Here is a 20,728-nt window from a genome sequence, read left to right as displayed (position 1 = left end):
CCTGACTGGGCTACCACACACGGAGGGGCCCAGCGGAGGGGGTGGCGAAATCAGGAATCCCACTGGGCAAAAACAGGTTGAATCAACATTTGTACCATGCCATTAAAAAAATAAAGAAGCAATGTCATGATGCTGAATCAATGTGAAAAACTGATTGGATTTGCAACAAGCCATCACCATAAGGGAATTTCGTATTTCTTTACCCAACTTTTTACCTAAATCCAATGACATGGTGATGTTTTCTTCTTCTTCACAATTCAGGTTAGATGACAACTCAACCAAATCTAAATCAAAACTACATGTTGAAATGACGTATGTGTCTAGTGGGATTCTCCCAAATGACAACCTTATTTGCTTAATTTACAAATAATGACATCTATTTACAAATCAAATCTAGTACATTAGAGGCATGCCAATTTAGGATAATGTGTCTGCAAATTTTGGGGGGGCACAGCAAAAGTCAATTAAATATGCCAATATGCTATATACTTAATTGAGGAATTAAAGTGGAAATTCCTCCAATTCCAAGGGGATGCTACAGGCTATGTTTGACTACTGATGGAAGGTCTGAAGACCCCTTGGACCCCCCCCCCCCCCCCCCCCCCACCCTCCCCTCAGAGTGAGGGGTCATTTAAGGGTGAGCTCCCACTACCTCAGGAGGTTATTCAGAAGTCACCAGCATTCACAGTCTTGAACTCTCGTTTAAGGGGGACGGGGACGCTCCGCGAGCACCGCGGCTGACCACTCCACCACTCCCTCAGTCCAGCCGCTCTGCTCCCTGGCTGGGAAAGACTCCCCCAGCGCCCCCTCCTTCTAAAAACAACCCACAAAAGAACACAGGAGGATGCTAACAAAGATGAATAGCTTTTCTTCCAACTCATTCCACACTAATCAGGCCCCTTTTCATTTGTCCTCCTTTAGATAATGTAAATTCATGAAAGTCAAAGAAGGGGACTAAAAGGACCATTTATCACCCTGTCTTTTATCTCACTAATGGAGCCACATGGTCTAGGACATTAGTATTGTCTGTCCCCTGTTACTCAGTATCATTGCATGGCACACGGTTTTAAGTGGCAGAAGACTATTTTGTTTTCAATCATGGTGGTTCAAAATGAAAATCAGAGGGTTGTGAATAACAATCAACATACAAAGTTTGTGTGTGTGCGTATGTCAGTGTGTGTGCGTATGTCAGTGTGTGTGTGTGTGTGTGTGTGTCAGTGTGTGTGCACGTGTGTCAGTGTGTGTGTGTGTGTGCGCGTGCGTGCCACTCGGTGTTTCTCAAAGCATGTGAAAAAAACAGGCTTGGTTGTGTGTATTTAAATCTTTTGAAATATTCCAAAATATTCAACATAATCAAATAATGTGACTTCAATCATTGCAGAAGTGGTTTAAAACATCTTAAATGTAACTAAATGTAATCAAAAATGTAATGTATGTAATTATTTATCATGAGAGCACCATAAACAATAACAGGTAGCGCTGCATACTCCAAGAAAGGTTCAAATCTCACCCTTCTGGTAAAAATGGTTATAAATGGATGAGATGTCGTCACTTTTGAGGACACAAGCTCAAGTACACAGTACAAATATGACAAAATAATATGGAAATATAAAATATTTGATATGATGTATTTTCTATTATTATTATTATTTATATGTTTTCATAAATATAGTATAATCAATTTATAAAACCACTCTCTCCTGCTGCGTTATGATGTAAGGATTTCAATCATATGCCTTATTAGTGGCTGTGACATAGGGTTCAGCCAGGGGTTGATGGACAGTCGAAAGAGCGAATGAAATGGTAGGAGGGACATCCCAGCTTTAAGTGGTGTCAAATTTCACATCCTGCTTCACACAGGCAGAAGAGACATACTTCTGTGTCCATGAGAATCAGGGCTACCGCCCAACGCAAGCCATTTCCATCTATGTGGTCCACATATCAATTTATAATCTTAAATGTGGGTTGGAACCGGTACCAGAACCACGCAGGTCCCCAAAACAGGGGACTTTACATATGAGGTTTTAAACAGGAGCAAACATTGCTGCTAGTCCACAACAATAGGCCATGTTAAACCCATTGAAAAGCACAAGGCAACAGACCCCACCCTCAACACCATCTATCACCACTTAAGCTGAAGCATTAACCCAACTCAGAGAGCTGAGAAGCAAAAGTAACCACAGCTCGCCCGGTCCCTCATATAGCCCAGTGAAGCAAGCTCACTCAATAGTGTCTTCCTTAGGTAAAGTACAGAATTAACAGTTGTAGCTAAAAATGACCATTGTGCATGATGAAACATGTTTTTTTCTTACCATCACTGCATTTTGCTTCTGCCCACAATGTCTGCAGAATAGCTTCATTTCCTCTATTGTCTGTATTACAAAGGTGTCAGTCAGTCTGGTCTGTTACACATCGTGAGCACATGGCAACTACAGTTGAATCACCCTGCCTCCACTGTTTAAACTAATATGACATTTATGAGATCGAGATGTGTGTGTGTGTGTTGTGTGGATCTTCATGCATATAGATTTGTGTGTTTTCTTTTGAGTGTGTGTGTGTGTGCATATAATTGTATCTGTGTGTTCAATAATCTGTGTGTCAGTGTGTCTTAAAACGTGTGCTATGCATCTGTGCACGTGTGTGTTTGTGAACGGTCTTCGGCTTGGTTGGCTGAGTCGTTTCCATCTTCCATGAACTCTTAATCTAGGTCTCATCATGCCTCTATGAGCTCCCTTCCCTCTTGCCCTCCCCTCCCCTCTTCCTCCCCCATCATCACCCCACACACTGCTGCGGAGTGCATCCCTCCCGCACAGCACCCAACGCAGGCTTGTAGAACGTCATCAATCTCATACATCATCAATCTCCGAGCACAAAAGATGAAACGTGCAACCCAACTTTTCATTGTGAGCTCTTTCTTTGGCCTCAGCTAAGTTTCCATGCGTTCAGTTGAGTTAAAGATACTGAAACAAAAACAACCATGTCAGGGATAGTTCCAGGCTAGGAGGCTGTATGATGAGATCTATAGCCTAAAGTGTGTTGAACATGAAGCTTCATGAGGCTAATGGACAGTTTGGTTTGGTTTCTCATCAGCGTTTGAAAATATGGCAGTCACGTATCTAGGAACTCTTTGTACTTCCAAGATGGGACCTTTGCTCTCATCTGAAGTTCTGTAAAAGGGGCCAATTTTTCATTCATTTGCTGTATCTGCCTCTCTTTGTTTGGCCAAGTCAATAAAAACTTAAAGAAGTACAGAAATACTGCCCTTCAGGGATTGGTGAGTCAACATGTTGAGTCAACATGGCCCGATGAAGACACAGGAATTTCGAGGTGAAAGTGGACATTCAAGTCTGTGGAAATTTGAAATCGCAACCAGCTTGTATCATTCTATGATCTTGACTTGATAAAAATGAGAAGATTTGTACTCATAATTTTTGGTAAGCACCACACAGTTCTTTAACCAACAGACAGAACAGGAGACATTGTTTTTACTTCCAAACAGGATCTAAACTTTAGTTTTACTGGAGAAAGCCCTGACCAACAGGAAAGACAGCTAGAGCAGCATAACCTCATGACTGGCGTATCGTTTCAGCGGCACAGGAAGTCTGTCGTAAATCTTACTCAACAGATCTGTCAGCCGGGCTCATGGGACCTGAACCATGACACACTGATCAACACATGAGAGCTCCACCACGGGCCCAACGCTCAACCCTGAGAGACCCCCAAAAAAGCTGAAATTGTTTTCTTTCCAGTCCCAAGGTCATCCAACAACGTATCCAAGCTGGATTGTAAACTGCAGTCGGGCATCAAAATGTTTGTCCAATTCATCACATTGGGAAATTAGCTGACTTTCTGAGGTAAACGTTACAGGGAGAGTGGACATCATTAGCAATCAGCTAATCCCAATGGAATCAATGGAGTTGAGAGGGGCCTATGGGATCCTTGGCATCGAAATAAGTATTACTTCAACAACAAGAACCTTGAGCAATAATTCATAGGCAGGGAGACAAAAGGGGAAGCCAAGTTTGCAACATATTGTGAAAGCCAGCTTCGCAGCTAACCAGATGGACAGCATGCTCTGACCATTTTATCAGCAGAATAACCATTGGAGAGATCCCATGCATTCAAGTAGGGGAACGACCGAGAGGGTGAAATGTGTCCGCCCGGTCCTTGTTCAGGCTCCCATAGTCTCTTTCAACAGCTGCTGTAACTTACGAAGCGAGCCCATGAGTCTGGTGCGTGAAGCTTACCAACAGCCTGTCCCAATTCGCTTCATTTTCTTCCCCGTTGGCCTACCTAACCCCTCAATATTTGCAGGTCCAGAGGGTCTGGATAGGTAAAAGCAGCATACTGGCTTAGCTTACACCATATGGCGTCCACCTTACAGATCTGCAAGCATCGAAGGGTTGGGACCATGAGGAAAGTGTAGTGAGGCAAGCTCACCAAAACACCTACAGTTCCAGCAAACAGACCAAACAAAGAGTCAATCTGGGAACAATTGGGAGACAAACAACAGGAAATCACCTGGCCCTTCCCTTGAGAACTCCACCTGAATCACAGCACAGTGGCCAAACAGTGGGCTAAAACAGACATCTTCAGGAGGACATTTGACAGGAAACAACAGAGCAAAATCAATAGGGCCTGAAGAAGGCCAGAGCGGGTGACCGGGGGCACACACCATCAACTAACAGGGGAAGAGAGTACCCGCCTGCTGCCAAATTGGAGGAACACTCAAGGCTCTTCCTTTCCAAACAAGATAGTTGCCAGAATAATTCTTTTTTAAAGTACAATGACAGTGAAAGCCTGCGACAACAACAGGTCCGAATGTAGCAGTGTAGTGGACAACAAAAAGAGAGCAATGGACATTCTGGCATTTTGGACAAAAAGGAAATGCTGTATCTTAAATATATCACAATTAACTAGGGTCAGGAGTTATTCCTGGAGTTATTCCTGACCCTGCGCGATCTACACATTATGGTACAGTTGTTATAGAACAAGATCGAAAAATGCACCACAATAGTATTTTATAGCCCATTTTTCATTTTAATGGAATGTCATGTTTACTCGCCATCTCACATATTTTGGCAACTACAAGAGCACTAGTTTTATTCTTGATGAATATACATTATGTCTGTGTCATATTTTTTCTGTGATGGTATAATGGCCATGATGTAATCACATACACTGAGCTCTTTCCATGACAGACTGACCATGTGAATCCAGGTGAAAGCTATGATCGCTTATTGATGTAACTTGTTAAATCCACTTCAATCAGTGTAGATGAAGGGGAGGAGCAAACCTTTTAAGGATCCGACCCTTTTTTTAAATTTTCGCCTAAAAGTACATACCCGAATCTAACTGCCTGTAGCTCATGGGCCTGAAGCAAAGATATGCATATTCTTGATACCATTTGAAAGGAAACACTTTGAAGTTTGTGGAAATGTGAAATTAATGTAGGAGAATATAACACATTAGATTTGGTAAAAGATAATACAAAGAATCTTTTATATTTTTTACCATCATCTTTGAAATGCAAGAAAAAGGCCATAATCCATTATTCCAGCCCAGGCGCAATTTAGATTCTGGCCACTAGATGTGAAGTTTTAGACTGATCCAATGATCCATTGCATATCTGTTCAAAATGTTGTATCAAGACTGCCCAAATGTGCCTAATTGGTTAATTAATACATTTTCAAGTTCATAATTGTGCACTCGCCTCAAACAATAGCATGGTATTCTTTCACTGTAATAGCTACTGTAAATTGGACAGTGCAGTTAGATTAACAAGAATTTAAGCTTTCTGCCCATATCAGATATGTCTATGTCCTGGGAAATTATTTTGTTACTTACAACCTCATGCGAATAACATTAGCCTACGTTAGCTCAACTGTCCCGCGGGGTGGAAAACGATCCCATAGAGGTTAAAGAAAGATTTTTAACCCTTGAGACAATTGAGACATGGATTGTGTATGTATGCCATTCAGAGGGTGAATGGGCAAGACAAAATATTTAAGTACCTTTGAATGGTTTATGGTAGCTGGTGCCTGGCACACCAGTTTGTGTCAGGAACTGCAACGCTACTGGGTTTTTCACGGTCAACAGTTTCCCGTGTGTATCAAGAATGGTACACCACCCAAAGGACATCCAGACAACTTGACACAACTGTGGGAAGCATTGGAGTCAACATGGGTCAGCATCCCTGTAGATTATTAGGAAGGTGTTCCTAATGTTTGGTGTACTCAGTGTATTTTTCCTGTACATAGGCCTTTGCTATTCAAGAGTGGTGGTCAGTCCACATGCACTGTCCTTTAGAAAACATATGTCTTACAGTAGTTCTATTTCCACCCTCCCCGAGGACCAATTGTCATCTCCAGAAGGCCTCGAAAGATGCATTTTATGAACCTGTTAATCCCTGATTCTGTCTAGAGGGTTACAACAAATAATTGAGATGAAGCCAACCAGACCATAGATTTGTCATACCGCATAAAAAATCTATGATGTTGATGTGGCCCAGTCCTAACTGACCTAAGAATAACCCCAGCCACTATTTTGAATGATTGCTAATGTTGCCCAAACAAAAATTAGACGCAAATTACACAGAAATAAAAATAATCCCACCCCATTGCATCCTATATGCGTGCAAAGAATACCGAATCTGTGGTCTGGCTTAGAGACACTGTTGTAAAAGAGACGGCTGGACCAGGGATTCGCCTAGAACAACTCAGGTTAAGCTGGACCTGTCCTGAAGGGACCAATCAGATTAGGGCCAGAGACACCTGCTTCTTCATGTCACACTGGTCTGGTCTGCTGTGAAATGTTTGTTCCTCTGTACCACTATAGAGCATGTTTCACCCTCCTTTCATAGTTTTAGAACGGTCTTTTTTCATTACATTTTAGTCATTTATCAGACACTCTTATCCAGAGCGACTTACAGTTAGTGAATTAATCTTAAAATAGCTAGTTGGGACAACCACGTATATCAGTAATAAGTAAGTACATGGGTGATAACTGTGATTTTTAGATCAGAGCAGCTCTGCAGCCCTGAGTCCACATCAAGGCTGCAGAGGCCCTTGAAGAGTGACTCACACTTGCTCAAATGTCATTGTATCAGCTTTCACATCACATTTAACACAGCCAAAACAAAAATGGCAGTAGTATCATTTCTAGCAAACAACACTCAATTTTAGATACTTTTTTTGGGGAAAGGGCAGAGGAATATGAAGGTACAGCATTGTATTTTACTGTCAAAATCACAGGGTCACTCCAGTGACCAAACCAGGACGAAATGTCCAAATTGGACACGGAGGGACTACTTTTCAATGAGGGCCATAAATTGAGGGTAGCCTAACCGTGTCGTCACACCCTCTAGGAACAGCTCTCTCTATTTATAATGTAAGTCAAAGGCTTATTGGAGACACTCGCTGAAACTGGAGAGCAGACATGGACTAGCATCAAAAATCTGAATTGGCAGGATCAATAAGAAATGGGTGTTGTTGAGTTCAGAGGAAAGTGCATGATAGCATGTGCAGTGTACTTTGTAAACAAATTAATATTTCATATATTTAAGCATTTCACTGTATTGTGACAATAAAACTTGAACTATCAACACTGTGACATTAATAAACTGTTGTATCATATATCATTTTCACAAACACTTCAAAATGTTGATGCACGTGTTGTGGATCCATATGTTGAGTGGCCCAAATGTTTATAAATTAATTTTCTCTTTGATACTTATCAATACATTTTGGAGACTTCCAAAGATCGCTGATCGTGGACTACAAGAAATGGAGGGCCGAGCACGCCCCCATCACATCGACGGAGCTGTAGTGAAGCTGTTCGAGAGCTTCAAGTTCCTCGGTGTCCACATCACTAAGGAATTATCATGGTCCACACACACCAACACAGTCGTGAAGAAGGCATGACAACGCCTCTTCCCCCTCAGGAGGCTGAAAAGATTTGGCATGGGCCCTCAGATCCTCAAAAAGTTCTACAGCTGCACCATTGAGAGCATTTTGACTGGCTGCATCACCGCCTGGTATGGCAATGGATCAACATCTGATCACAAGGCACTACAGAGGGTAGTGTGTACATTCCAGTACATCACTGGGGCCGAGCGTCCTGCCATCCAGGACCTCTATACCAGACAGTGTCAGAAGAAGCACCTAAAAATGGTCAAAGACTCCAGCCCCTAAAGTCATAGACTGTTCTCTCTGCTACAGCACTGCAACCTGTGCGGATGCACAATGTCTGGAACCAACGGGACACTGAACAGGTTCTACCCCCAAGTCATAAGAATGCTAAATAGATAATTAAATAGTTAACCAAATATCTACCCGGACTATCTGCATTGACCCTTTTTGCACTAACTCTTTGACTCATTACATACACTGATGCTACTGTTTATTATCCTGTTGCCTAGTCACTTTATCCCTACATACTATATATGCACATATCTACTTCAACTACCTCATAGACCTGCACATCGACATGGCACTGGTACCCTGTTTATATAGCCAAGTAATTGTTACTCATTGTGTATTTATTCTTCGTGTTATTATTATTCTATTATTTCTGTTATTTTCTCTTTACATGGTTGGGAAAGGCCCGTATGAAGGGCATTTCACTGTTAGTCTACACCTGTTGTTTACGAAGCATGTGACAGTGCCCTGTTTATATAGCCAAGTAATTGTTACTAATTGTGTATTTATTCTTCGTGTTATTATTATTATATTATTTCTGTTATTTTCTCTTTACATGGTTGGGAAAGGCCCGTATGAAGGGCATTTCACTGTTAGTCTACACCTGTTGTTTACGAAGCATGTGACAAATAACATTACATTTGATTAGAAGTAGTGTCACCATTTCGATGCATCCATTTAAAACATGTATTTGCTGCCATCTAGTGAAATAAAGATGTAATATCAAATCAAAGTTTATTGGTCGTGTACACAGTTTACAGTCGCAGATGTTATAGCCGGTGCAGCGAAATGTTTATGTTAATTGCTCCTAACAATGCAGTAAAATGTCAAACAATTAAAATGTAAGGGGGAAAAATACAAATAAGACAAGAAATTGAGAATGGCGGGACAAGTCTGATTACAGTTTTTTTTATCGCTTTGGTATTATTTTCACAAGTATGTGGTAACATTTTGCAACTCTTAGTACAAAACTCAAAACAGATCATCAAAAAGGCATTTAAAAAAAAACTTGAAGCACATTTTCAATTGACTAAAGTACAACACACAAAATCACACAGTAACTTTTTCACCAAACCTTTTTATTTATTTTATTTCACCTTTATTTAACCAGGTAGGCTAGTTGAGAACAAGTTCTCATTTGCAACTGCGACCTGGCCAAGATAAAGCAAAGCAGTTCGACACATACAACAACACAGAGTTACACATGGAAAAAACAAACATACAGTCAATAATACAGTAGAAACGTCTATATACAGTATGTGCAAATGAGGTAGGATAAGGGAGGTAAGGCAATAAATAGGCCATGGTGGCGAAGTAATTACACTATAGCAATTAAACACTGGAATGGTGGTTAAAATGACACAATTTAAAAGATATCATTATGTTGTGTTTTGGAGATTAAACCAATGGTCTCATTACATTTCACTGTGACCAGTTCAGTTTTGTACTAAGAGTTGTGAAAGTGTACCACTCAGCAAACCGTTTATTCACAGTTTAGCTGATGAACGCACAACTCCGTTCTCGCAAGACAAGTTCGCAATACTCATCTCAGCCTCAATATACGGAGTTGAGCTTTCCTCAGCTAACACAGCTTCAAACTTCGTTCGCCGTGTAGGAACTAAAGTGGAGCTATCTCCGGAACTAAAAGTGTTCCATTTTTGTTCCCTGATTGGTTACAATTAATAACCGGACCAAACAGTTTAGCAGCCACGCATTACGTTTTTAGTTATGTTTAGTAGCTAGCTAGCTTAGTTCTTAACAACTCACTGAAATAGCACACTTCGTTTGTAAGAGGCACGACTGATATTTTTTCCGATAAGAAGAACATTTATATTCAGGCTAGAAACTTGAGGCTGATTTAGCAGAGCCGGATAAATGGATCTAGCTAGCTAACGTTAGCTAGCTGTCAAAATGATAATTGAGTTATTGAAGATTATTGAAGATTATTAATGGACAGATCATACCTCATCAATTTGTGGATAAAATATACATATGTTATATTCTGATATTCAGGAAGGAAGCTATTTAGTACAGCATATAGAAACAAAATATGCCAGTAGCTAGCTAAAGTAGTGAATGACTTAACGTACATATTCACTATATCATATTCATGTATAGCTATGCAGTCTTTAAATGTCACATGCTAACAACAGGTGTATTTCACAGGTCTTCTACCATAGAGAAATCCTGATTGCCAAGCCATGATTCAGGTAGAGGCAGGAGTCTACATCGGGGCAGCATCTGACCTGAAAGATGCCCAGGACCTGACCAATGCTGGCATCACCCACATACTCACAGTGGACTCGGAGCAGCCAGCTTCACCTGATGGGCCATTTAGGATGAAGTATGTCTATTCCCTGGACGAGTCCTCCACAGACCTACTCAGCCACCTTGATGACTGCATACGCTTCATATGTGATGCTTGCGAGGCATCAAAATCTGTCCTTGTGCATTGGTGCGTGAGGCCTATCAAATCCTGAGTTATTTAATGCATATCATGATAGCCTCACATGCATTTGACATGCAACGCTGTCTTTGTGTTTTAGCCACGTAGGGCAAAGTCGGAGTGCGGCGGTGGTGACTGCTTACTTGATGAAATGTCATAAAATGAACTTCGGCGATGCCTATGCCAAACTCCAGCAACTAAAACCTGATGTAAAGTAAGCAAAAAAATAAGTGATTTTATTATAACATTCAACTGCAGGGTCTGAATTGTTCATGTTTATTAAGGACACGTTGTTATTTAAAGGAAGTACTGTTATCTTTGTCAACTATGTCCATTGTAAAATGTATTTAATTCATGTTTAGGATGAATGAGGGGTTTGTGGACCAGTTAGCACTATATGAGTCATTGGGTTGTGAAGTAGATGTCACCAGCCCCCAGTACAAGCAGTACAGACTCCAGAAACTCACAGAGAAATACCCAGGTATGTCCTGCTGTTTTCCTCACCTCTTCATCCTTTCTGTTATTTACATTTAGCAGATGCACATTTTTCACCTAGTCGGCTCGGGGAATCGAACCAGCACCTATTTGGTTACTGCCCAACATTCTTAACTGCTAGGCTACTAACCTGCCACCTTTTTTTTCTTTCTTCCTGTTTCAGGACCGCTGTAGTTTATTTCACTGTACCAGGGGATATTACTCTGTTTAACCTAATTGAAACATTCATCCATATGAATTGAATTGCTGCCAGCTCTGTTTTGTAGAGATCCTCTTAAGACCGTTGTTTATCCTTGACGCAGAGCTTCAGAATGTCCCAAAGGAGTTGTTTGCAGTGGACCCTTACCTAAGCACCTGTTCTGAGGTGGTATACAGGTGTAAAAAATGTCGGTAAGGGAACTGAATGAGTGAATAAATGAAGAATACACACACCCTACGGTTTCAGATGCTGAACAGAGACTGAAGTGAGAGTGAAAAATAAAGGCTGTCAGCAAGCAACACAAATGTTCTTCATGTCACCCTCTGTTGTTACCCCCTTCTGTCTTCCCCTTTAGACGGACACTGTTCCGCGCTTCCAGTATCCTCAGTCACACTATTGGCAATGGACCGACTGCTTTTGCCTATAAGAAGATGAGTAACCTACCGAGTGGGGACCAGACCCAATGTACCTCCTACTTCACCGAGCCTGTCCAGTGGATGGAACAGGCCTTGTTAGGGGTGATGGATGGACAGGTAAAAATTACAATTCGCTTTCAGATGGAATAGTCGTACTTAGTTAATGCTGGCATAGAATACTCAGACATTTTTCTTCAGTTTAAGTCAGTTTTAGTCACATTGTTCAGTGTAAAATGAGAATGCATATTTATCTTGGCACAATATAACAGACTTACTGAAGCGGCTTTACTATATTTAGCAGATCAATTAATAAACAGAATTCAAACTGAATGATAGGTTTGTGGGTATGAACCTACAAACGAGACTCCTCGATGACCACATTTGAGAATAATTAACTTAGCATTTACTTGTTATATTCAGTGTCTTCTAAATATATATATTTTTAAACTTGTATTTTTTAAATTTTTTATAGATCTTGTGCCCAAAGTGTAGCTCCAAGTTGGGCTCATTCAGCTGGTGTGGGGAGCAGTGTTCCTGTGGTCGATGGGTGACTCCAGCCTTCCAGATGCATAAAAACAGAGTTGATGAAATCAAACACATCAGTATAGCCACACTCAAATCATGAAAATGTAAAAATGATTCATATCTGTAATAAATTTCTCAGAATAGCTGTCTTCTCTCAGAATAGCTCTCATCTTTCCCTGTCTGCCATTGATGGTTCATAGATATTTTAGGTTACCTAGACTATTTCTCCTACTTGCATATTAATTGAATGAGTAGCCCGAGGGCAATTCCAAAGTAACTGACACTGAGACTCAGATTTGTCACTTTAAAATGTATGTCAAACAAAAACCAATGATTGCAAAGTTAAACAAATCATAGAACTCTGCACGTGGACTACTTTTAACAATTTCCACTGAACATTTTACATAAACATATTTACTTGAAAAACAGTTCAGATGCAGAGTTTGGTACCAGAAGGACGGTGTGTGTCATCATTCTGGTACTGAACTTTGCATCTTTGACTAATTGTATTTTTGTAAGATTTTCTGCGGAAATTGTTGAAAGTAGTCCTTGTGAGTGGAGTTGTATGGTTTATTTAACCACGCAATCATTGTTTTTTGTTCAACATTTAACCACGCAATCATTGTTTTTTGTTCAACATTTAAAGTGACATCTGAGTCTGTCACTGGAATTGCCCCTAACGAGATGGTATTTATTTTTCTATATCACATGCAACTGAAGCAGATTGCACAAACTGTTGAGTGTTTTTTTTCTTCTTTTTTTTTCGTTGCTCGTAACTTGTTTTGGACATAATGTTGCTGCTACCGTCTCCTATGACCGAAAAGAGCTTCTCAAATCAGCACAGTTTGCTCACCTCAAACTGAATGTTTTTCTTCAATGAGCTCTTTTTGGGGCTATACTGCTGTATACTGCTGCTGACACCCGGCCCCGTGTTTCGCTGGAGAAGGAAACAGAGATTTAGAGGAAAAAGATCAGGGTGCCTTGTGAGGTTATTAGTGATGGGCATTCCGGCTCTTTTCAGTGAGCCGGCTCGTTCGACTCAGCTCACCAAAAAGAGCCGGCTCTTTTGGTTCCCAAACAGCTCTTTAAAAAAATATGTTTTGTAGTTTTTCAAGTCAAAGAGTTTGCGATAGTTTGACTATGATTGGTGTTAAAACAATTCTAATTAAATTAAATCATACTCTACCTTAACCACAATTTATTTAAAATGCATTGGTCTTTTATGAAAAAGAATGCTATTAAACATTTGTATTTAAAGTATAACTTTTGAATGTATATAAACAAAGTGTATATAAATGTAACCGTTCAAAACTAATACAATCTGAGCAGCATAATAGAATATTGCACCATATCAAAGAAAAATAAATAATTTGCAAAACTGCACCATCCCACTTAAAACATTAAACTGGTCCCTCTTTTCTCTCTCTTTGTTGCCATGTTATAACCAGCAGCACACAGCAATGCTGATCATATTTAGCTTTTATGAGAGATTTGCGTTCAGAAATGCAAGCTGTCTCACTTTCGAGGGGCTGATGCGGTTTCTTCTCTCAGTAATTATTTGTCCCGTTTTCGAGAAGACCCTCTCAGAGGGAACGGATGTGGCCACTATGCAGAGTCTCCCTGTCATGACTTTAGTAAGCTGTGGGTAGACAGAGGCCTTGTTCTTCCACCAGCTCAGAGGATCTGCAGATCTTTGGAGGAGGGGCTCCTCCAAATAGGATCGGACCTCCGTTATGGCATCTGCTGAGGGATTCCTTCGTGCTGCATCCTCAGTTGCTCTCTTGTCAAACAGCATCCAAAAGCAGACGTTTGTGGCACTACTGCTGGTGCTTCTGCTCCATCTGATCCCTCTTCTTCCTGGTGCCTGAGCCAGCTGACTGCTGGGGCTGTCCCTCCCTGCTTCTGAGGTTATTCTTTGAAGAGCCTCACCATCTCTCTGGCATCATTGAAGGCTAACTTCTTAAACCTGGGGTCAAGTGCAGCGATTTCTGATAGCATGTGATTATATTCCATTCTGTGGAACTTTCTGTCCATTGATGAACATGGGGTGTCCATCAACTCTGGCGGCTGGCTGTGATTCGCTGCAGACCCTGACACAGGAGTATCATTTTCGAGGCTGTCATATAGCTGAAAAAAGAGAAAAGTAACTTATTAGTTCAGGTTCATGTTTTGTCTACTAATCCTACATTCTCATCTACTGCTCATATATATATATAATACTGGATTAAATAATGATGTAGTAATAACTGCTTACTGGACCTCTCTCCACTGATCTCCACAGTGACCTGCTCAAAGGGTTCCAGGACTCTGCACACCTCCTCCATCACCTCCCATTCCTCTTGGGTCAGAGCATCAACAGGTGCATTGACAATGGCCAGGGTAGAGATGATGGCATCCTTGGACTGAAGAAACCACTTAAACAAATAAAATGTTGAATTCCACCTTGTATTGCAGTCTTGTTTAGGCCTCAGCTCAGGCATCCCCATTTGGCATTGTGTAGACTTTAGTTTTTCAGCACCTACTGTGCTTGTGTGGAAGTATTCCACAGCTAGTATTCCACAGTATGTCCACGGTGGGCTTCATCACCTTCAGAGCATCTATTACAATCAGGTTGATTGTGTGGGCTAAGACATGGAGGATGGGTCCATTTTAAAATTTTCATGGCTTTGGTTATGTTAGCTGCATTGCCGCTAACGTAAACAGACCACTTTTCCATCTACTTGCCATTCTCTGGCCACTCTCAACAGTACCTCTCCCAAGTTCTCTGAGGTGTGTCTGTCGCTGAACTCAAAGCAGTCTAGACATAAAAAAAATCTTAAATGAAGTGACATGTAATCGACATGTAAGTGGTTACCCTTGATGACTAGCAGTCACTGCTGGACATCAAGGGTAACCACTTCTTACATGTCGGCACCAGTGACTCAATCTATAAAAAAAGTGGTCAGATGAAGCTTATGCTAAACAGGACTGTTTTACTAGCATAGGCTGGAATATATTCCGGGATTCTTCTGATGGCATTGAGGAGTACACCATATCAGTCACTGGCTTTATCAATAAGTGCATCGAGGATGTCGTCCACACAGTGACTGTACGTACATACCCCAACCAGAACCCATGGATTACAGGCAACATTCACACTGAGGTAAAGGGTAGAGCTGCCGCTTTCAATGAGCGGGACTCTAACCCGGAAGCTTATAAGAAATATCGCTATGACAAACCATCAAACAGGCAAAGCGCCAATACAGGACTAAGATCAAATCGTACTACACTGGCTCCGACGCTCGTCGGATGTGGCAGGGCTTGCAAACTATTACAGACTACAAAGGGAAGCATAGCCGAGAGCTGCCCAGTGACACAAGCCTACCAGACGAGCTAAATGACTTCTATGCTCGCTTCGAGGTAAGTAACACTGAAACATGCAAAAGAGCACCAACTGTTCCGGATGACTGTGTGATCACGCTCTCCACAGCAGATGTGAGTATGACCTTCAAACAGGTCAACATTCACAAGGCCGCTGGGCCAGACAGATTACCTGGACGTGTACTCCGAGCATGCGCTGACCAACTAGCAAGTGTCATCACTGACTTTTTCAACCTCTCCCTGTCTGAGTCCGTAATACCAACATGTTTCAAGCAGACCACCATAGTCCCTGTGCCCAAGAACACTAAGGTAACCTGCCTAAATGACTACCGACCCGTAGCACTCACGTCTGTAGCCATGAAATGCTTTGAAAGGCTGGTCATGGCTCACATCAACACCATTTTCACAGAAACCCTAGACCCACTCCAATTTGCATACCGCACCAACAGATCCACAGATGATGCAATCTTTATTGCACTGCCGTTTCACACCTGGACAAAAGGAACACATTTGTGAGAATGCTATTCATTGACTACAGCTCAGAGTTCAACACCATAGTGCCCTCAAAGCTCATCACCAAGCTAAGGACCCTGGGACTAATCACCTCCCTCTGCAGCTGGATCCTAGACTTCCTGACGGGCCGCCCCCAGGTGGTAAGGGTAGGTAACAACACATCCGCCACGCTGATCCACATCACGGGGCCCCTCAGGGGGGCGTGCTCAGTCCCCTCCTGCACTCCCTGTTCACTCATGACTGCACGGCTAGGCACAACTCCAACACCGTCATTACATTTTCTGATGACACAACAGTGGTAGGCCTGATCACCGACGACAATGAGACAGGCTATAGGGAGGAGGTCAGAGACCTGACCATGTGGTGCAAGGACAACAACCTCTCCCTCAACGTGATCAAGACAAAGGAGATGATTGTGGACTACAGGAAAAAGAGGACCGAGCAAGCCCCCATTCTCATCGATGGGGCTGTAGTGGAGAGGGTTGAGAGCTTCAAGTTCCTTGGCGTCCACATCACCAAGAAACTAACATGGTCCAAGCACACCAAGACAGTCGTGAAGAGGGCACGACAAACCTATTCCCCCTCAGGAGACTGAGAAGATTTGGCATGGGTCCTCAGATCCTCAAATGATTTTACAGCTGTATCATCGAGAGCGTCCTGACGGGTTGCATCACTGCCTGGTATAGCAACTGCTTGGCCTCCGACCGTCAAAGACTCCAGCCACCCTAGTCATAGACTGTTCTCTCTGCTACCGCACCTATGTGACAAATAACATTTGATTTGATTTGAAATAAGTATTTCTCTTTCAGAATACCTTTCTCTATATTTCTGTCTGTCTTACCAGTATTTCTGCTGCTGACATTATTAATTGGAATGATTATTATTAGCATTTTATGCCCCCCCCATATCATAATGCATTGGCATTTTGAAGAAGCAGATCTCCAGACATGTACTGTAGATGTTTGCCTCAGTGTGCGGCTACTAGTTCAAATAACCTTTATCACTAGCAGTCGAGACCGGCTGGGAACTTGTAAATGTCCCATCGCGGGTTCCGTACTAATAGCAGGAGGTGTATTTATTTATTTATTTATGGTATTTATAGTGGAGAGTTGACGGCAAACTAGGAAATGTGAACACTTTGTTGTGACTCTTTTGACAATTTCTAACATTAGAAATGGCAGAGTTACGTTTGGATTTAGACAGTCATCTACAATATGGGCTATTTGACAGCGATTTAGCCGATATTTGCATTGATCATGATGGCGAATGGGGTAAGTGCAATTCTTATTATATAATAATAGCTGTGTTGTAAACACAACGTGCAACTTCATTGACTGTCTGGATATAATGAATATACTCTACGTTATTGAATATAACATACGTTTTAATGCTCAGGCGCAGCAGTACTTGTTTTGACTGAGTGTCAATAAGCAACTTTCCCCCTTACTGTATTTTGTTATGTATTGAAGCTACTTTGGAAACTCACTGTCTCTTACAACAATTTTACAGGCGTAATGTATTAGAATAGATACGTTGGATTCTTTCACTGATCTGTTCCCGCTTGCAACATTGTTACAGACATCAACCTGTTTAAAGAACTTGAAAACCTAAGCGATGCAGAAGAACTGCTTCAAGAATTTGAGTTCACACCACCTAATGAAACAACACTGCAACAAGAGGTATTACACCACATTACCCCGCTATTTAATGCTATGTGTTATTATCATACTAGGCTACATCTAAAATAGTTGGTAATAGTAGCTGCCTAACCTACAGTCAGTCTTAGTGACTGAAAGTGACAGCTAACAGACTGCATGTTTCTCAGGTGAATGACATTAATCTGTTACAATGGAGAACCTTCGCCAGTGGAGATACTGACGGTTGCTGCACAGGTAAAAATCACCAGGATTGCATCACTTTCAGTTTAACTATAACAGCCAAGCCAAGGCAAAGTAGGCTGAGTGTAGCCAACCGTCAGAAACACTACTAGAACCCTGTGTCTTCCTGGTAATAGATTCAAATCTCATACAGGAAACACACACCCACACTGTAAAGGGGATTTTCCGGTGAATAGAAAGGAGAGCATTCGTTGATAATGTAAATAAAACAATCTATCCGGTTTATAGTAAGATTTCAGGGTGAACACATCCAGAGCCGAAGCAAAGACAATGTCTCTGAGAAGGCCCTTATATATTAATCACACTGCACCAAATGTTCTGTAAACACCAGCCTGAGAGGCTTGTAGGAAGTCACAATATAGGCTGCTACAGAATCACACAGTGTCACAGATGCAGGTAACTGCCTAAATAAATGAAACACCTGAGTAAATGAGGGATACAAAGTATATTGAAGGAAGGTGTGGTTCCTGAGGTTATTAAGCAATTAACATCCCATCATGCATAAAAATGCCCAGTTGCCCATTATTTTGGCTACAAGACTCGAAGTAGAGATCTCAGTGACTTTGAAAGATGTGTCTCAAAGGAGCATAGGGGGTTTAAAGGGTGTGTGTGCGTGTGCGTGTGTGTTGTGTGTTGTGTGTGTGTGTGGCGCAATCGCCAGATCTCAACCCAATTGAACACTTATGGGAGATTCTGGAGCGGCACCTGAGACAGCATTTTTCACCACCATCAACAAAACACCATATTATGGAATTTCTCACCAAAGAATGGTGTCACATCCCTCCAGTAGAGTTCCAGACACGTGTAGAATCTAGGCGAAGGCGCATTGAAGCTGTCCTGGTGGCTCGTGGAGACCCAACGCCCTATGAAGACACTTTATGTTACCTGTATATTATGAGTGTGTCCTCAAATCCAGTCTGGCATCAAACTTTAACCATAACATTTAATACTGGCAGACATTTAATACTGGCAGACATTTAATATTGGCAGACATTTAATATTGGCAGTTAAACAGGAACATCAGTACTTGCAACAGATAATTATAGAAAACGACTTAAATAAATATGATACTTAGACATACATTTTAAAGTCACAGTTAACCCTGTGTTGTTCACTGAGCAGTATCCGGTACCACACATCAACAACCTTTTTGTGGGTTTAGCTGGGGTCAAAAGTTCAGGACATTGACCTCTGCCAAGCCTATTTGCAGATGCATGTGGATGAAAGTCAATGGAGCTGCTGACCACTGTGACACATAGTTGGCTCTCCAGGTTCTGTCGTCTACCGTTTGGAATCCCAAGTGCACCAGCACTGTTCCAGAGGACGATAGATCAGATCTTGAGTGGGATTCGTTCACTTGCTGCAAGCAGAATGCAAAGGTGGGCTTTGTTGTTGTCAGCACACACCTAGGACATCAAGTACCGCAAGTCTGCACTGCAGAACTGCACTGCAATGCAGAATGCTGATGTACTTTCCAGGTTACCACAACCTGTGGTCAAGCCAGAGTCACACCAAGTGGACATATTCTACTTCAGACAAGTGGAAAACACACCAGTCACTTCAACACAAGTGCGGAGAAACACCAGAAATTACCCGGTGTTACCTGAAGTGATGGACATTATCATCAAAGTTAAAGTTGCAGGAGTTGCTACGGAACTGAAACCTTACCTTTCCAGGACAACTGAGCTGTCAGTACAGTCCGGTTGTCTGCTGTGACGGAGGAGAGTTATCATTCCACCATCGCTGTGGAAACCAGTGTTCTATCAGCTACACTCAGGTCATTGTGGTTTGCATGAATGAAATCACACAAGCTACTTCTGGTGGCCTGGATTGGATGGAAACATTGAGGTGAAAGCGAAAATATGTTCCTCATGTCAGAAGGTTCACAAGGTACCTTAACTTGCACCTCTTCATCTGTGGGATTGGCCGGAGGAGGCGTGGCAATGCATACACATAGAATTCGCAGGTTCATTCGAAGACTATGCTTCTTGTGGACGTGGATGCTCATAGCAAGTGGCTAGAGGTTGCCATCATGAGATTTTTTATTTTTTATTATATTTTTTACTTTCTCCCCAATTTCATGATATACGGTCTTGTCCCATCGCTGCAACTCCCGTACAGACTCAGGAGAGGCGAATCTCGAGAGCCATGTGTCCTCCACTGCTTCTTGACACACTACTCGCTTAACCCGGAAGCCAGCCGCACCAATGCGTCGGAGGAAACACAGTACAACTGGCGACCAAAGTCAGCGTGCATGCACCCGGGCTGCCACAAGGAGTCGCTAGAGGGGGATGGGACAAGGACATCCTGGCCGGCCCAACTCTTCCCTAACAATTGTGAGCTGCCTCATGTGTCTCCCGGTCGTGGCCGGCTGCTACATAGCCTGGGATCGAAACCGGGTCTGTAGTGATGCCTCTAGCACTGCGATGCAGTATTATATAGATCTACTAGGGCAGAGAAGACAATCGAGAAGCTTGGAGAAGTGTTTAGACAGTTCGCATCGCCACTCCAACTCGTTAGCGACAACGGACCGCAGCTCCTGTCCCAAGAAAGTGCCACGTTCCCACAGGTGAATGGCGAACTCATCAGGTCCGCACCGTAACATCCATCAATTAATGGGCTGGCGGAGAGATTCATACAGACCATGAAACATGCCTTAAAAGTGTCTCAAGGTCAAG

The 20,728-nt window shown here is 42.1% G+C and overlaps 2 protein-coding genes across 9 annotated transcripts in view; both read left to right on the top strand.

Moving 5' to 3' along the window:
* The first annotated feature begins 9,856 nt into the window (after positions 1 to 9,856).
* dusp12 (dual specificity phosphatase 12) lies at positions 9,857 to 12,972 on the top strand. 2 transcript variants are annotated; one of them, XM_020463256.2, is made up of 7 exons: positions 9,857 to 9,992; positions 10,365 to 10,653; positions 10,745 to 10,858; positions 11,007 to 11,125; positions 11,442 to 11,529; positions 11,694 to 11,871; positions 12,227 to 12,972. In XM_020463256.2, exons 2-7 carry the CDS (start codon positions 10,400 to 10,402, stop codon positions 12,377 to 12,379), a joined length of 906 nt encoding a protein of 301 aa, XP_020318845.1. In that variant the 5' UTR covers positions 9,857 to 9,992; positions 10,365 to 10,399; the 3' UTR covers positions 12,380 to 12,972. The 2 variants fall into 2 exon arrangements, with proteins under 2 accessions (XP_020318845.1, XP_020318846.1); XM_020463257.2 differs by having other exon boundaries at positions 9,870 to 9,985.
* A 4,162-nt stretch (positions 12,973 to 17,134) lies between these two features.
* Positions 17,135 to 20,728, top strand: part of LOC109871784 (cyclic AMP-dependent transcription factor ATF-6 alpha) — a 48,286-nt gene continuing 44,692 nt past the window's right edge. For 2 of the 7 annotated variants that reach the window (XM_020462776.2, XM_020462774.2), the window contains exons 1-3: positions 17,217 to 17,423; positions 17,731 to 17,831; positions 17,978 to 18,044. In XM_020462776.2, coding sequence (XP_020318365.1) covers positions 17,327 to 17,423; positions 17,731 to 17,831; positions 17,978 to 18,044 — 265 coding nt within the window. In that variant the 5' untranslated portion in view covers positions 17,217 to 17,326. Of the gene's footprint in view, positions 17,424 to 17,730; positions 17,832 to 17,977; positions 18,045 to 20,728 lie in introns of all 7 variants that reach the window. The other 5 variants (XM_020462778.2, XM_020462777.2, XM_031806664.1 and 2 more) reach the window with 4 other exon arrangements.

Source organism: Oncorhynchus kisutch, linkage group LG27, assembly GCF_002021735.2.
Source record: "Oncorhynchus kisutch isolate 150728-3 linkage group LG27, Okis_V2, whole genome shotgun sequence".
In the NCBI taxonomy this organism is placed as follows: Eukaryota; Metazoa; Chordata; class Actinopteri; order Salmoniformes; family Salmonidae; genus Oncorhynchus; species Oncorhynchus kisutch.
Note: the sequence above shows the minus strand (reverse complement) of the source record. Positions and strands in the feature narration are given on the sequence as shown.

Bases quoted from the DNA above. Each gene is read 5' to 3' on its own strand.
- dusp12 (XM_020463256.2), top strand. From the start codon at position 10,400: ATGATTCAGGTAGAGGCAGGAGTCTACATCGGGGCAGCATCTGACCTG. The intron at 10,654-10,744 runs GTGCGTGAGGCC...TTTGTGTTTTAG, and splicing joins AAATCTGTCCTTGTGCATTG to CCACGTAGGGCAAAGTCGGA. The intron at 11,530-11,693 runs GTAAGGGAACTG...CTTCCCCTTTAG, and splicing joins TACAGGTGTAAAAAATGTCG to ACGGACACTGTTCCGCGCTT.